Source organism: Belonocnema kinseyi, chromosome 4 (genome assembly GCF_010883055.1).
Source record: "Belonocnema kinseyi isolate 2016_QV_RU_SX_M_011 chromosome 4, B_treatae_v1, whole genome shotgun sequence".
NCBI lineage: Eukaryota > Metazoa > Arthropoda > Insecta > Hymenoptera > Cynipidae > Belonocnema > Belonocnema kinseyi.
The window spans coordinates 72,935,123-72,953,677 of NC_046660.1; the positions used below are offsets into that span (position 1 = coordinate 72,935,123).

Genomic DNA, 18,555 nt, shown 5'->3' on the forward strand with positions numbered 1-18,555 from the left:
TTCGAATAAATAATATTTTATGAGCTTGAGTATACATTAGATTTCAAGATTTCAAAGACTTTAAACACTTAAAAAATATAAAAAATTGCAAACAGTATCACTTATATTATCATCATTATCGATTTAAAAGTATTCCTCGAATAAAAAAAAAGTTTTCCTCGAAAACGCTTGAAAATTGGGAATTCGGAAATAAGTAGGCTTCCGCGAGCACTAAAGAGGCTTTCGCGATATTCTGAAACTCCCTCCGTGCTCTGTCAAACCGAGTTTGCCCGATGATTTTAGAGTACTGACGGAGCGCATAGCGAGATTTCAAACAAATATTCAATGTTTCATAAGTGCTCGCTAAAGTGTCTTTAATGCTCGTGGAAGCCTACTTATTTCCGAATTCGCAATTTTCGAGCGTTTTCGAGGAAAAACGAGGACTGAAAAGCTCTCTACAACCTCGCGCATAACTTTATTTTTCGTGACAGAGCATACAGGGAGGACTTATCGAGTATTAGGATTTTGCCTCGAGTTGTTCATTGTTCATTTCATGATTGAACGAACTAAGAGTTAAAGTACCATAACACTTTAATATTAATTTTAATCAAATCCAATGAAAAATCACGCTCACTTAATGAAATTCCGGGTCGTTTCCAAGATTTCCCCCATTATCCCGGTCGGGAAGATATACGAGTTTTGCACTTGTAAAAGATTTAAAATGAATTAATTTTTCTGCATTGTATAATACGTAAATTAAAAACAAGAACATAATTGTACAATCTAGAAAATTGAAGCACGCACTATTATAAATTGTTGTATTTAAAATAATAGTAATTTGACAATAAATTTTCTGTTTGATATACAAGCTGAGATTAGGTAATCATAATTAACAATTCTCTGGAAAATCCTCTAAAGCTACTGACTAATTAAAATGAAGAAGAGCCGGAGAAACATCCGCTTGAGCTTTCCTATCAGTTGACAAATCCGCTCAGATTACCGAGAAAGATTTCCTTAATTAATTATGGTCTCGTTTTACCTTTAAGGTTCACATTAATTTAGGTGCTGGGGAGAGTGAAATACCAAGTGCTCAGCGCCTAACTCTCAATGATAATAGCTGGCATGAGGTCAACTTGACAAGGCGGGAAGCAAATATAACCCTGCAAATTGACGTAATCCATACCACACAATTTTTGCTGAGAGGAAGATTTTTTGAGCTGAACATCCACTATGGTGTCCTCATTGGCGGACGGGGAGACTTTAACGAGTTATTTCTGGGTAAGTTATATTTTGTAAACAATTAGGGAACAAAAAAGTAATCGGGAAAAACATATTAATTACAGAAAAAATAGAAAGTATGTTTTTAAATAGAACTTATAACGGGACCGTCCATAAACAATGTTAACAATTTAAGGGGACCAGTATTACTTTTTCTGATTTTAAATTTGAACAAAGTTCGCGAATTATGCGATAGATGAATTGTCCTGAAACGGTGAGTTCAATAATATCTTAATAAATTTGGAAATCACTTTCATATTCCAGACTTCACACTTTTTCTTCTACTTCCCTCTTTTTCCCTTTTTAAAGAATTCCTTTGACTTTCTACTATGTATTTGGTTTGTATTTGATGGAAAATTCAACTATTGGGTCGATTTGGATTGAAAAATCATCTTTTACGGTAAAAGTAATCTTTTTTGTTTCAGAAATCATTTTTCTTTTTTAAAAATCAACTTTTCTATTAAAAATTAAACTGTTATCGAAAAATTCGTCTTGTTGGCTTAAATATTTAACAATTTTGTTAGGAGTTCAAATATTTGATTGTAAATTTTCCTTTTCAGGATGAAAAATCATCTCTTTTGGTAGAAATTTTGTTTGTTTGGAAATTCAGTTTATTTCTTGAAAATATTTTTCGACGTTACATATTTAACCGAATACGGAATCAAGATTAATATGAAAAACAATTTATTCTCGCATTAATTCCCTACAGATCGTTAACAAGGATGGACAGAAGGAAATAAAAAAATTGCTCGAAATTGATAACGTTCTTTATGGACGGGCCCTACAAAAATTTCAAAAACTAATTTCCTTTTTGAAATAACTTGTACGTGCACATATTTTGCTTTGTTCGACGCAATGTGTTTGTACATCCCTAGTGAAATTCGTTTCCCAACGGTAAATATTAGGGTCCCAAATCTGCTCCACGATATGACGTGACGTGAATCCAGTGGGATGTCATTGATTTGAAAGGGGCTCTCACGTGTTTAGGTTTGCGAATTCAAGGGATCTATATTCTATATTTTGTTTTGAAATTCATATTAAGAAAGCAGAGCAATTTTCCGGAGGGGAATAATCTTCTCTTTAGAGAATATTATTTCAACCTTAAGAGAGACCAGAGTCAAGATTCGGGCAAACGTTCTCCCGGGACGTACTCAAGGGTCGACCCGAAATTCAATTTACATATTCACGACAATTCATCTGAAAATTGTACGCTCTAGTGACGCCATGGTTCTAGAAATTCATATTCATCTCGCTTTACGCTTGTAAATTATTTTGAAATTGCAAAACGAGACAATGGAAGGGAAATTTGAGATATTATTTACAAAATATGTATTTAATAATTTCTTGAAGTAATTGTTTTATGCCAGTTGAAACGAGCGGTTTTTTTAATTTTCGCCAAATAGAATGTGGTTTGATATTCTAGAAAGACGTTTTTTCTGTCGCATCAGGATTTTATATAACCCAAAAGATTTCAAAATATTAAGGAATATTTTAAGAGACATCCAAAAAATGGAGTTGAAATCATATTAATGCCATGTCATACATAGAAATGTGCATCGAAAAAAAAACTTTTTTGGGTAGCGGTTTCTAATAATGGGTAAAAGTTGTATGGACCCAACAGTACTAAGTAGTGGCTTTTACTTTAATTGGATAATATCTTCTGTTCTGTGTATGGATTTAAAAATTCCAAAATTTGAAAAATTGAAAAAAAATCTCCAATTGGCCAGTACAGTTTTTGATAGGCAATAATAAAATAAAATTAGAAAAAAAAAATATTTTTTCAAGTTAAAACTTTGTCACTGAATAGTGTAATAGAATTTTCGGTAAAACTAGCCCTGAATGAGCTGGAAAAGGGTTAGCATGCTTGACATTTCTTAAGCTGTGATCGAAAAAATATGCCAATGTTTTTTTATCATGAAAAAAAAATTATTTTTCTCTTTTCAATATTGTGAATTTAACCTTTAAATTTTTCGTTGATAAAATACACTAGGAAAAAAATTGATAAAACTTTGAAAAGACTGACAAAAATCTATTCGTTTATTGTTCTGAAATATATTTTTCCAGCTCACTTAGAAAATTTAAAAAAATTAAAAATTAGCATTTAACTGATAAAAATAAGTTTACAAAAATATAAGAAATGTTGCCACCACTATGTCCTCGAATGTAAGAAAGGTTTTTTTAAGCCGGCTGGAAAAAGATCTTCTGGAAAAAGACGAAGTTCAGTTTTTTCTTAAATTTACTGGGCTTATATTTATAATTTACCAGACTCATAACATTGTTCTCTAATACATTTTTAAAAGCAAAAAAGTTTTCAACACTTGAAAAAATTCTTTTGCTATTCCTGTCGATTACACATTTTATTTTAATACACTACTTTTTCACATTTCAATAACAATCCTTTAATGTCTTCTGTTCTCTTTTTTTTCAAAAATTATGGCGATTTTTTATGCGTTCTGTTTTTACCAATAAATAATAATAGCAAATTAAAAAAAAGAATTTCAATATTCCGAACCTGAAATTTCTTTAGTTTAAATGAAAGAAACATTATATCATTTTGCTTCTTTGAAAAAAATATTTTTGATGATTTAGGAATTTAGGAATTTTTAATTATTTGCTCGAATTTGAAAAATTGGAAATAAGAAACAAAATTTTTTAACCAAAATAACACAAATTTTCTTAGGTTCAAGCTGAAAGAATTTCAGGTTCAACATGTTCAACTTTTTCTAAAAAATGTTAAATTTAATTAATTAAAAAATAAAACGTTTTTGGGGAATTTATCATTTTTTATTTGTGTTCATTAGCAGGAACCTTAATATAATAAATTCGCTATAATCTTTAACTAACAGGAATTTTTTTCAAATTTAAAAAATGTTAAGTTTTCATATCAAAAAAGAGACTAGACGCTATTACTCGATTTCAAATTTCTTAACCCTCTTCGGATGTCAAATTACAAATTTCTTAGCCTCTGCTCAAACGATTCGATTAATTTTAATATTTTCTCACTGCCAGAAGGAGGAGCTGTACGCAAAACACGTAACGACTCAAGGGGTATGAGAGGAGACAAGAGGTTCAATGATTCTTTATTGATGTTTGATTGAAGGGTGAGAGTGTTCATTTTATGTACATAATTTTTTTAAATTTGGAAAAGAAACAACCAACTCGCACTACCTGTGCAGTACCGAAGGTACTCAACTAAATTTTACGCGCCAAAAAAGCTGTGTCTAGCGATCCTTTAACAATGTATAATTTTCTAGCTGGAAAAGCAGGAGCGTATTTTACCTTGTTTTAAAAACTTGCAATGCTTTGATGTCTCATACATCATTATTTCTCACGTAAAAGCGCTTCGTTAAAGTTTAATATATGTCCAAGGCCAGGCTAGCGAAACATTGCAAAAATAAAAAAGTTACGTACAATACATGGGGGTGTGTATTATAGTGGAAATAAAACTCCTTGGAACTAGAAATCAGGTCGAGAGCTGAAAAAAGTTTCAAAAAGTGGGAATTATATAAATAAATAGAATAAAAATAAATTATTTTGAACGTGAAATTCACTCTTCATACTAATATACAATAGTTAGATTGACAATTAGAGTTCAAAACTATTTGCCTGATTTTCTCTGTGCATATTTCTATTGTGTTGCTTCCGAAACATAAGACAAGTTGGTTGATTTTGAGGAACGATCTTAACGAGGGAATTCCATTTGTCATCTTGCGGTGAAGTTACTTGTTCAAGTAACTTCTTCAGCTCAAGCAGGGAATCAAAGACCTTACTGGTTGAACGAATTACTATTTTTTCATTTATCGATTTAGATGTTAGGTATTTCACCCCTTTACATAACTGAAATGAAATAGTTAATTTTTTAATTTTAATTGGTTAGATAGTTTGCGGGCTAGCAACACTTTACAACATTTTCTTGTAGGAAAAAGGGAAAGGGGCTGGACGCAAAGGGTAGAGGTGAAAGGGGAAAGTATAAAATTTTTCCTGGAAGTATTCCTGGGGAGGGGGGAATCACCGAAAAGTGAAAAATTAGAGAGATATGGGAATGTTAAAATGAGAAAGGGTGAAGAGGGAGCGTAAAGGGAAGAGTAAAGAGGCACGGGGTAAAAGTGAGGGGGCAGACAAAATGGTTACGAGGAAAGGGAACAGGTAAATGGAAAGACAGCACTGCAAGCAAAAACGGGAAATAGCGTTGGGGAAAGGAGAAAGTTTAACATTTTTCATTATTTTGATGCTCTGAGGCGTATAACCGAAAAGTAAATTACGAAAGGCAAATATGAAATGGGAAAAAGGAAGGGCGGTTGAGAAATAAGAAAGGGAAAGGTAAGGGGCAACGAGAAAGAGGAAAAGGGAAAATAAGGAGTAAATATTTTTTCTCAAAGATAATTGCTCTTAGGGTAATAACCAGAATGTTAATAGTAGAAGAAAAGAGGAAAAGGGGGAAAGGGAAGCAGGAGAAAAAGCATAAGTAGAAATAAGGAAGGTTCGTGGGAAGCGGAGAAAAGGGAAAATGAAAAGGGGAAAAAGGAAGAAGGGACATAGAGTAGGGGAAAAGGGAAATTGAGTGGTGGCTGTAAGGGGAAAAGAGAAAAGAGAAAAGAGGGAGCGGTAAAAGGGCAAAGCTTAACAGTTTTTATAAAGATATTTCTCTGAGGGGTAAAAGTAAAAAGTAAAAAACGAGATGGAAATGGTAAATGAGAAAATGTGAAGGGGAAGGAGGAAAGGAAACAGGAAATAGGGAAGGCAAATATATAATAAAGAAATAACCGAATCTTAAATAACTAGAGGGAAATGAGATAAGGTAGAGGACAAGGAGCATTTAAAATGAAATAGGTGGAGAGGAAAGGGTACCGGAAAATGTGAAATGTCTCATAATAAAGGGGGGAATAAAGAGAAATACATAAATAATAAATGAAAGGTGAATAAATAACGAAGGGAAATAAAGGGGAATCGGGAATTGAATGGGGAAAATCAAAAAAGGAAACAGTGTAGGGGAAAGGTCGAGTAGAGAAAGGGAGAGTTAAGTTAAAGGGGGAGAGTTAAGAAAGAGAGAGAGAGAGAGAGTGAGGAAAGAAGAATGTTAAACAGTTTTCATTTGAGTATTTCTCTGAGGGAAATAACTGAAAAGTAAATAATGAGAAGGAAATAGGTAATAAAATATAATAAAAATAATTTAACTTTTGAATAAAATAATTAAATTTTTTTTAAATATTTGAATTTTAACTACGTGGGTACACTTTCAATTTACAAAAATGAATTTTCAACTAGGGAGATTAATTAATTCTCTATCGAAAGTCGAATTCACCAAAATAAATGATTTTTACCAGTTTAGTTCAACGTGAATAGACGAATTTTTAACAATATAGTTGAACCCTCAAACAGATAAATGAATTTTCAGCAAAATAATTAACTATTCGAGCTAAAAAGTCGATTTTTTAAGAAAGCAGTTGACTTTTTGACCGGAAAATAAGAATTATCATCCAAAAAGGATGATTTGAAACAAAAAAGATGACTTTTCGACTAAGAAAATTAAGTTTCTACAAACAGCCTGAAGTGGCAACAAAATACATGAATTTTCAACTATAAAAGTTGAATTGTCAACTGAATAGTTGATTTTTGAACTACAAAAGATACATTTTTAACCAAAAATAGAATAGTTAAATTTTAATTTAAAAAACTGAATTTCCAACAAAAAATGAAACGAATTGAAGAAATTAGTTAAATTTTCAAAAAAATAGTTGCACTTTCAAAAAATGATTCAATGTTCATCCAAATAGTAAAATATTTTTAACTCAACGAGATGAATCCCGGGCCAAAAATATAATGGTAGACCGTTCTGTAAAGTTAATCTGCCGTCTAATTTATTCATTAAATTATAACAATGTTTTTGAATATGAGAAATGTTTAAAAAATTTTATTACACGTATTATCCTACTAGTATAAAAAAGCTTGAACTTATGAATGATGCGCGATTGACGGTTATATTAAATTACATTTGTATTTCGTGATTAAAAATGGGAGGGGGGTCAGTTTCAGTGTCACATAACATTTTTAGGAGGGGTTCACCAAGATTGCTGAAAATACCATCACATAATATGAGGAACGGGAAATGGGAAAGAGGAGTGAAGAAAAGAGAAATAAAGAGAAATAAATGTGTTGTTCATAGAAGAATAACCTAATATTAAATAAAGAACGGGAAAAGGAAAAAGTTGAAAAGTTTAAATAAAGTCATTGCTCTCAGGAGGATAACCAAATAGTAAATAACAAATGCCACGGGGGGAATAGTTAAAAAGTTTCCATGCAGGTATGGTGACTCTGAGGAGGATAACTGAATATTAAATAACGAGATTCTTTAATAAATATAATTATAACTGCAATTAAAATTAAAATTTCTAATTGAAATTTGATCCTCTAATCAAAATTTTAATTTCCAATCGCCGAGAAGTTAATTTCCACCTTTCTGTTTCAGGACACATGGAATACTTGAGGGGATGTATGGCGGACATCGTTTACAATGGGGCCAGGGTAATAGAATACGCTCGTTCTCGAAAGAGCCAATCAGAAGCGACAGCAGTCACTTGGGGTTGTTCTCCAGAATTCGATGCTACGCGGAGTACAAACATTAGTTTTGTCGAAGACAAATCATTCATTGCGATACCGAGACAAATTCCTCGATCCGGTTCAAGGTAATACATACATAAGAGTGATTCATTTTATAAGGCAGAAATAATTATTTTAGAATTTGAATACGCACACTTACCTAAATTATTTCTTTTGACACACCAACATTTAAAAAAAAAAGAAAGAAATTCAAAATTGGATATGATTTAAATATCTCGTTTTGTTCTTTTTTTATTGAGTTTTTTGTTTTATTTTCACAATGTCTCGAAAATGCATATATTTATTTATTAAAAATTTTTAAAGTCATTCATAAGGAAAATTCAAATCCTCCTTGTTTTACATTCGTCTGTAGGAATATAATATAGGATGGGCCAATTACCAAATATGATTTGTAAATTATATGTTACTTTTCATAGAAAAATGCGAGACCAGTAGATAGATAGATAAACGTTTATTTTTCGGCCTGCTGGCCTTAAAAAATTGACTTGCTTACACTTCCATTGTTTTTACAGAATTTTCTTACAACTATCTCTTACACAATACCATCTATCCACACGTTATAACTAATCCGCTCGTTTCTATAGCCTAACCTTCCTCGCTGCGCCTCGTCTCGCTTCGCACGCATGTCGCTCTTTTCTTAACTACTATTTACTACGATTTACAGCATTTACAGTTTTCTTACATCTACATCACTCTCCTATTTACAATATTTCCTTCTCCATTACTCTTCCTCCTTCCTTCTCTTTTTGTACATCTTAACCAACACCCCCTTCACCCATGCTACTGCCCTTTTGTCACCCCTTTCATGCAACAATACCTCCATACTTATCCCACTCCTTTCAACCTCTTCACACTCCTCCAACCAGGGCTCAGCTTTCGCATCTCCTTTCCCGAATAATTCAAACATTCTCTTCTCTCTAGAAAGTCAGAACCTATTATAATTTTCCATGAAACCGCATCTCATTCTCGCTATAAGTTCCTGATTTCCTTGCTCTCCTTTCTAACACAAATATTGCCCTCTCTCCCTTACAATTATAGTAATATATAAGGGCATTTTCAAGATATTCTTCAAAAAATAAAATCAACAATAAAATATATAAAAAGAGAAAAATAAAGTAGGGGACCTCTAAACCATATCTGATTAAAAAATTTTTTTTTAAAGAAAAATGTGTTGACTAAAATGGTACAACTTAAGCCTCAATGCGTTAGGGTGCTTCAATGAAGGCTTTTGTTGAAAAGTGAAAAAGCTTTTTTTTAATGTAAGTCAAATATTAAAGCTTGACCCGTAAAAATACTTGATAGTAACGAAAACTCATTTTTAAATGAAGTTTTATATTTTTAGCAAAAAAATAATCAAAAGTGATTGAGATTACCATTCAATACGTCTTCTAGAGAAATAAGAAATCTTTTTTTAATTTGTTAGTTTAGTTTTTGACATCTATAAACAATTGAAAATTATTGTTTTTTTGGGTTTCGTAGCTCCAGACAGAAGCCGTTATAATTACGGTGGGGTGTCCAACCGTCCGTCCATGGTACTTTTTCCAAGGAGTTGAAGTGAAGAGAAGTAGTCGAATTGAATGTAGGAGAAATAAAGGGGGTAGTGGGGCAGTGAGTGGATTGAAAGTAGGGGAAGTGAGTGGAGGAGAAATAGGTAAAGTAGGGGAAATAAAGGGAGGGATGTATGTGATGATAGGGAAATTGAGGAGAGGTAAAGCAGGGGATTAAAATGGAAAGAAGGGAAAGTCGGGAGAAATGATTAGAAATGATGGTGAGTAGAAAAGAAAAAGTAATTGTTAGAGAAAAAAATTAGGGAAAGACGAGTGTTGGAAGTTATGGAAGTGGGGAGGTGGAACGATTTAATTAACGTCTTAATTCGATAAAAAACCCTTTTTTGTAGGCGCGCTTGTTTTTAGACTTGATTTTTAATTTTAGTACTTAAATTTAAATAATTTAGATTTAAATTATTAAATTTATTTAATTAAATTATTTAGATTTAAATAATCTGTGGATAAGTTTTTCTTCTGAAAGACTCTTATTGTTTATTTATGCCTATGATACTAAAAAGTTTTTTCAGCCAAATGTATAATTTTATTATTGATTTTTAAAATATTTATTCATAAAATTAATATCTGATCAGTTAATATAAACGACAACATTCCTTAACAATAAAAACAATATTAGGGTTACTTAAATCAAACATGATCGATCCTAATCTTTTCTCTCGTATAAAACTGTGAAAAATCAATTCTTACCTTTACGAAATCTTAAAATCAACTTTTCCAAGCAAACAAAAAACAATATCAAAAATCTAAATATTTTGTAGTGAAAATGGTGTATTGTCATAATTATTTATTTTACCAAAACTAGATGTTAAAAAAAGTTGTACATACAAGCTTGTTTCAAGAAAAATATCTTTTGGCGCTGGAAAAAACATGTTTTTAAATTTATAATGGCGATAATTAGAGAACGATTTTATTGATTGATAAATAACTCGCAGAAAACTTTTGGATGTATACAAATTTTACTAATTTTTTAGGAACATTAAGGGCGATAAATGTGATTTTTTCAATACAAATTAAAAGAATAACCATTTTTTGGCTAATTATCTTTAGTTTTGAATTTTTTGTAAATTGTATGGTTGTGTTAGTAACATTCTGCCGAATACAATTATGTGGAACGCAAATCTCTATTTTTGAAAACACAATAATTTCCAATTACTTATAGACATCACAACATACAATAAAAAAAATTTTATAATTTTTTTTAGAAATCAAATAGAATTCCTAAATGATGGTCCCAGTAATTTTTGATTAATATACTAGCTATAAACAAAAAAATTCGCTTATAGATACAGATTATTTTTTCTGGCAGTTTTAAACCTAAACATTTTTGAGGCACCCGTGTATAAATTTCTCGGAACATAATTGTGTCCAGCTAGAGCCCTATTTGGGGACTAGCTAGCCCGTTATGACCAACGAATTAAAAAAATTTCAAGCCTAAATTTATTTTTGCATATTTCCCAAAAAATCCCAGTGTGATTATAAGAACCAAAAATAAAAAGTGAACATTAAAAAAAATGTCCTCCATTACCTAGTCAGTCATTTAGGGCTCTCATCGGGGGCTGGTTAAACTACCTAGACCAAAATTTATTCTAGGTGTTGAATCCCAATATTTTTTTGTACATTTTCAAAAATATTCAGGGAGTTTAAAGGTATAAAAATAAAAAATGAACTTTCAAAACAAAGAATTTTATCATCCTGTCGCCGAATATTTCCTCGATAATTTTATTTTCAGACAGTGCTTAGAATCTTCCAAAAGAGTTTTGTAGAGTTCAAATTGATTATTTGACTTATATTTTAAAAACATGGGAAAGGATGAGTGTTTAGATGGGAAAATAATATTTTTTAATCATCAAATTATACGAAATTGTATATTATAACTATTAACAATGACGCAATTCGCTAACGACTTCGTACCTCTTCCCTTTGATCTTTCCTCCCCGTTCGGCATGCGCACCGGTATTCACTACTACACGCACTCATCCTTTCAGCAAGTCACACATATTTGATGGGTTGTAAAGGCAAGTAAAAATTGCAATAGTTATTAACGCCTTGTTCAGAAAACAGCGTGCTTTAGCTTTAGCAGCATAGTTGGCTCCCTAGTACCCTATTAGACTCAATAGGATAGCCCAAAAAAAATTTCCTTAGTTATCTCACCCCTCTATTTTTTTAATTTTATCCAAAAATATTTTTTTGTATTTTTTTATGAATTAAAGAAAATTTCTCATCTGTGGAACAAGGCCCCTGAACACTGGAAAATATTAATTAAACTTTGTGGTTGTAAGAATGTAAAATCATTTGAAAATAAATTTACGCTAATTTTATTCAGAATAATACCCTTCAAACAGAAAAATCCACAATGTGCTTTTTTCATATACATTAGGTATTTTAGTCCTTAAATCATTAATAATGACCTTGTAAACGCCTAAACGTATGCCAGTGATAGAAAAATACCCTTAAACATTTCAAAACTACCTTTTAGAACGCTATTTTGATTCTTTCACAGGTCTTCACATAATTTATTAACAGAAAAAACCTAGGATGACTTCAGAAGCGAGTGAAATGTGGAATAGTATTATCATTTTACGATAATTTCAGAATACTCAACTTTGAATGGCTGTCAGTCTCTAAAAACAAATAACAAAAAAATCTGAAAAAAATCGTATGGATTTCTTTAATCCTTTAACTGCATAATAGTATATTTTAGAATAAAAAATAACCATTAGCACTAAGTTATTATCATCTCATTATAAGTCATCTCGGCAAATGTTCATGTAGTGTCAATGAGCAAAAAGCTGCGCTTGAATATTTAAAAAAATAATTTTCTTTTTCGGAAAATACAAAGGACTTTCCAATTATCTAAGTACCTACGCTCGCAGTAGGAGATATTGCCTGTGCTACTGCTACTCCTAAAACTACATCTTTCTTTCACACTCACTTCTATTGTGAGTGTCATCCCGCTAATTATTGAAAATCCTTCTGTATTTTCTGAAGAAAATCTTTTTGTAAACATTTCAGGGCAACTTTTTGCTCATTAGCACACAAAAATGATCTTGTATTCTGTGTGTGTATGTGATTATGTCTTAAAGTGAGATAAAATGAGATTGGGAGTGTAGAGGACGTAGGAGAAGTAGCGGAAAAATGAGGAGAAATTAGAGCAGGGGGTAGGGTTAGTGGGTCAATAAAACACACCACTTTCAAAAGCCAAAAATGTGCAATTTGCTTTCAAAATTATCTCACTACGTTCTTTAGTTTCGGAGATGAGAACTCGCTACTCGTTTGTTAATAAGTTAATAACAAATAATTATGCCTGAATCTAAAATATACCATTGTGCACAGAAAGTATCAAAGAAATTCATATAGTTTTTTAGATTTTTTCTTGTTTATTTTTAGAAACTTACAGAAATTCAAAATTGAGAATTCTGAAATATAGTATACTTTTTTACCTTCCACTAAACAGAAAATAATCGTTAATTGGCCCAATATTTCTAAATCTCTGTATCAGTACAGGCGGCAAAACCTTTCATCTGCAACATGCACTTTGTACCATACTTTAGAATTTTTTCCTGCTCAGATTTTCACTATAATCTGGACAAACATCGTGATATCTACATTTGTTAATCAATCAATTCGTCTCGAATTATGGAGTATTTTTAATTTTTACATTAACTTTAAATATTGGTACCAAAAACAAGTTTTACTGCAACAAAAAGAAGATTTTTCAAATATTGCAAATGAGCAGCGCTTCCTTAATTTTCAATTTAATGTCTTAATATTATTATAAGTCAATCGATTCGCTTGGAGTAAGAGAATCTTTTATCTTGTTGCATCAATTTTGATTTAGTTTAATGAAAAAAATTTTAATGGAAAAAATAGATTTTCCACAGGGACTGTCAACTTTGGAGCGTCTTAAAATGATCGCCATATGAATCAGAATATTTCTCATTGGAAATTATTTCATTTTTCATTTTTCATTAAAAATCTTTAAAAAATAATTCCAACCATATCAAAATGCAAGAACTTCAACTTAAATGTAATAAATATACCTTGTTTCATAGGCCATTTTATCAATCAGTCATATAAGTTTCAATAATAAGTATTTTCTTTATTTTCTTTGAAATAAGAAAGAATTGGAAAAATTTATGTAACTATCTATACTCTAGAACTAAGAAAACTGTTTCTTTATACATTTTCTCAACTTCAGGCAGATGGAAAAAGATATTTCCCGTTTGAGCCTGCATAAAGAGTTTGAAAAAGTTCCTACTTTCTATAGGCGCAATTCGCTGCATATTGTCATTATATGTCTATCATAAAAAGGTACTGAAAAATTCATGCCATTCTCGAGTACAATAAAACCAGGAAGGCTTTAAAGTGCAACTTTCTTAACGGCTTTTATACTTTATCTGAAGATAACGAGCAATTCTAGGTATTTATGTCAAGAGGTATTAAAAATTAAATCATGAATTTTGCTTATTTATGTCAGTAAAATTCTCGGTGCGAATTTTTAGAATAATTTTACAAGAATATGAGTTTAAGTGAACTTTCTTTGAAAGAAAAAATCATATCATCGTACAAAAATCGTACCAGTCATAGTGTCTACGATCCGGAAACAGGGAAACAGCCGGAAACTAAAATAAAACCGAGAAATCCTGGTAATTAACTGGGAATACAAATTCGAGCCAGGAATCACATTTTAAGTTTTGAAAAATGTGATATTTCTTAATAAGCGTGATTATTAATTTTTCAATTACAAATTTTCAAAAATAAGTACTTTTCTTTTATGGTGAAATTTAGTTCTAAAAGTTTTTAAACATTATTGATAAAAGAAAACATTTTAATCGTAATTTTTTCTTTAATAATTAACCAAATTATGTAATAAAAATTTTACTGTCGTACTGAAATTTTAAATAATTCTTATTTTATTTAAAAAGAGTAATTTTTTATTTGGGAAGATTTAAACATATGTCGTAAAATAAACTGAAAGAGTTTAAGAAGATTTGTTTAATTTTGCAAGATTTTACCAATTTTGAGGAAGGCTGAATTATTTCAAAAGATATATTAATTTGCCATTTTTTAAATCACTTTTATATGCACATATGATACACACACATAAATATATATGTTTCGAAAAGTTTCGAAAATATTTTAAATCTTGAGAAGATTTCAAAACTTTTGAAATGATTTCCTAAAATTACGAAAAACTGTCACACGATTGCACAATTTTAGAAAATATCAAGTATCTTTAATAAATCTATGATAGTTTAAGAGGATTTCATAATAGTTCAAAAGTTGAAAAGATTATTAAAAATCTAAAGAAAAACGAATATTGCTGAAGATTTTGAACACAAAGTTCAGAAGCTTCTTAAGAATAACAAAATCTAATTTCAGAAATATTAATTTTAAAAATAAAATTGTTCAAACTATGAATTTAACTGTTACATTTTTGGTAGAAAATTGATATTTTTTAGTAGAAAATGTATTTGGTTGAAAATTAATTTGTTTTGCTGAGAGATACCCTATTATTGCGAAATTTCGTTTTTTTGTTGTTGTTAAATTGAACTGTAATTGGCTAAAACTATAAGTAATTTTCTAAAAATTCGTTTTCTTTTACTAAAATGATCTTTCTTAGCTGAAAATGTAAATATTACCTTTTTTGATGAAAATGGATATTTTTTAATTCAAAATTTATATATTAGAGTTTTTTGGTGAAAATTAATGTACTTGGTTGAAAATACATACTTTCACAAGAAAATTCAATTGGTTGCTCTCAAATGATTCTTTTTTTGTTGAAACTTTTTATTTTCTGATTAAAAATTGGAGTGTACTGGTTGAAAATTCAACTATTATTTTTTTTTAATAAAGACTCATATTTTTAGTTGATAATTCTTTTCTTTGGTTCAAAATGTTACTATGTCGTTAAAGATTCTTTCTTTTTGTTAGGAAAATAATATTCTTGATAGGAAATTAATTGTTTTTTCTTTGAAAAAGTTGTTTTAAGAGGAATTTGAAATTAATTTTAAATGATCTTCCATAATTTCGGAAAAGGATAGATGTAAAAGTTTTTAAACAATATTTTTTTATTTTGCAAGCTACAACATTTTAGAAAAAACGTCAGTGAGTTTAAAAGATATTAAGAAGCTTAGAAAAGACTCACAAATAATTTAAAGATTGTAAAGATTTCAAAAAATCGAAAAAAAAATGTCGAATTATGAAGTTATCAAAAAAATTTGATATTGTTTTCAACTTCTTTGGTATTAGCCATTAATTATTGATTAATTATTAAAGAGGTATTATAAAAAACCATTATATATAATAACTAAAAAACTAACAAAATCTGCTTTTCTTCGACATTCTGTAAAATCGAAATCACCATTCAAAGATGAAACAAAATTTTACTCCCGAGCTGGAGTGTTTCTGCATTGAAGCAAAAAAAGTGTAATTAAAAAAATTATCCAGTTCCGATAAATAGAATGTGGATCCTCAAAGTGACAGGAATCTGAAATTGAAACAGGCTCGGTTCATGATCACGATGAAAAGTGCAATTTTTAGTTTAAACGAAAAATAAAAAAAAATTAAAATTTCTTGGTTTTTTGCAAGTCGTCTTTAAACAGCAACGAATAATATATTTTTCAATTCAAAAAAGTAATAAAAACTCTATCCTGAGACATGAGGAGGCGGAATAAAAATAAAAAAGTTTTGATAAAAAAATGATTCTGGTTCGGAAAAATAAAGATTTAGTGTTATGGTCTTATACTGTAACTGAAGATTTTTCGACGAAAGATGTATAAAAAGATGAAAGGTATATGTTTCTTTACAAATAAACCATAATAATTTAAATAAATATTGTTTCTGATTGCAAGTGCTGAAAAAAGGCAAATGGTTTTATTTAAGGGATTTTTCCTATGAAAAAAACATGTAAATATTATTTAATAAATATAAAACTCGCAAGCTTTTGAAAAATTTTCCTTTCCCGAAGCACGTTGAGCCCAGCTAATACCTTTAAAGACTCATAAAAATGAACCCTCTTTTCAATCGACGAGTATAAATCCTTCCTGGATTTGATGTTGGACCGATAAAGTTTTATTGACTACCCTTTGTATCTTATTTCTCATAAAAGGGACCCCTTAATACATTAAGAAAGAAAAAAATGTCCGTCGCCGGGTTTTAAAGATTTTTTCAGTCTTGTCGTATTTTTCTAGACAGAATTCCTTTAATTAAAAGAATTTTGAAAAGTAAGAAATTAAGCTCAACATGATAGAAATAAGGGTAATATTTTCCTAAATCCAAAGTACGAAGAAGTTATTTCAAGCATCAACCTTAGAATTAAATTGATATGGAACAAAATAAAGAGAAACCAGTTACTACACTTGAGAAAATAAATCAAGAAAGAATATATAAAGTGTAATGATAAGCGAAGTGTAAGAGAAAAAAGCATGAGAGACATGTACAATGAATAAAACATAAATAATAAAACGCCTTGGGGTAACTTGATGTACAGGGATCATTGTCGGATTTCATTTAAGATAGGATATTTTTATTGTGTCTTATGTTTAGAGATAATAAATGGATAATTCTACAGAGAAATTTATTTTTGAAGAGGCGCCTTTCATAATTTCCCCATTTTCTATTGTATTGTAACATTTTTAATATAGAATCTTTTATAAATGGAATAAAAAATTTCAAATTTATAAATTAGTAATTATTACTATTCTTCGGGCTGCTACAGCCTGATTTATTTGAAAAAAGTGACCAAAAGTGACTGATTTTAAAAATTTAAAACCGTTCTAAATATTTCGATTCATAAGAACGGGAATTAATTAATAAGAATTGAGGGTGAATTTCAAATGAGTTCAAATGATTTGGAACATATATATATGAAAATATCTTCAAATCTTTTAAATCATAAAAAAAACGTATTAAAATTCCTTGTAAACGGATTTCAAATATTTAAAGGTATTGAAAGAAAGCTTTGAGAGTCTGTAGAAATGTAACGAACATTCGGAAATTTAAAAAAAAATTCTTTAGAGCCGCATGATAATGTTTTCAAGTCTCTTAAAATCACAAAAAACGTTTGAAAATCCCTTGAAACTATTTAAATCCTTAGAAAATGCTTTGGACTGTTTTAAAAGATAGCCTGAAATAATTCAAATCCTTTGAAATTCCTTCAATTTATTGAAATTAATTGAATATGCTTGAAAAGATTTTGAAATTTCATAAAATATTTCAAATCCTTTACAATTTTTCAAAGTCCCTTAAAACTTTTTAAAGCTTTTGAAAATACCTTAAAATATTTCGAATCCTTTAAAATCTGACTAAATTACTGAAATCAATTGAAAATTCATTTGGAATCTTTTAAAATTTCTAAAATATTAAAAATTCTTTGCATGTCTTCAAAATCCCTTGAAACTCTTTAATGCTGTTGAAAATACCTTGAAATTAAAAAAAATGTCCTGAAATCTTTAAAATTCTTTGAAATCTTTTGAAATAATTTGAAAATATTTAAATTTCTGAAAAATGCTTTGGAATCTTTCAAAATATATTAAAATATTTTAAATCCTTGAAAATCCTTTTAAATTATTGAAATTAATACAAAATTTTTTAGAATCTATTAGAATTTTCTAAAATATTTTAAATCCTTTAAAATCTTTTGATATCACTTGAAACTTTTTTAAGTCCTTTAAAATCTTAGGTAGTATCGTGAAATATTAACTGCTTTACAATCCTACAAAATCCCTGAATTCTTTGAAATTCATTAAAATATTACAGAATCCCGTGAAATTACATAAAACATGATATTTTCTAAAATCCCAGAAAATTTATTTTGCTCACTAGTCTGCGCGCCTAGAGTGCGCGACTGCTCATTCTCGCGCTTCGCGCTCGATAATACATTTATCTCGCGCTCCGCGTTCGGTCCTTGCATTACCCTCGACATTTGTGCACAGACCACAATGCGAAATTTTCTACATTGTATATTAAAAACTATTATATTAAATTCTATTACAATTTCTTTTTGTGCGTACCTTGGTTTGGCACTGCTTATTCAGATATTGCAAAATAATGTTCACATTTTATTTTTCCTGATCCTAATAGGACCATGTTGTGGTTGTTTAATCCTTTCCCC

The 18,555-nt window shown here is 29.8% G+C and overlaps 1 protein-coding gene across 3 annotated transcripts in view; it reads left to right on the plus strand.

Annotated features, from left to right (window-relative positions):
- LOC117171503 (chondroitin sulfate proteoglycan 4) overlaps positions 1–18,555 on the plus strand; it is a 128,407-nt gene that overhangs the window by 55,767 nt on the left and 54,085 nt on the right. For all 3 annotated transcript variants that reach the window (XM_033358870.1, XM_033358871.1, XM_033358872.1), the window contains exons 4-5: positions 1,026–1,257; positions 7,724–7,940. In XM_033358870.1, coding sequence (XP_033214761.1) covers positions 1,026–1,257; positions 7,724–7,940 — 449 coding nt within the window. The remainder of the gene's footprint in view (positions 1–1,025; positions 1,258–7,723; positions 7,941–18,555) is intronic.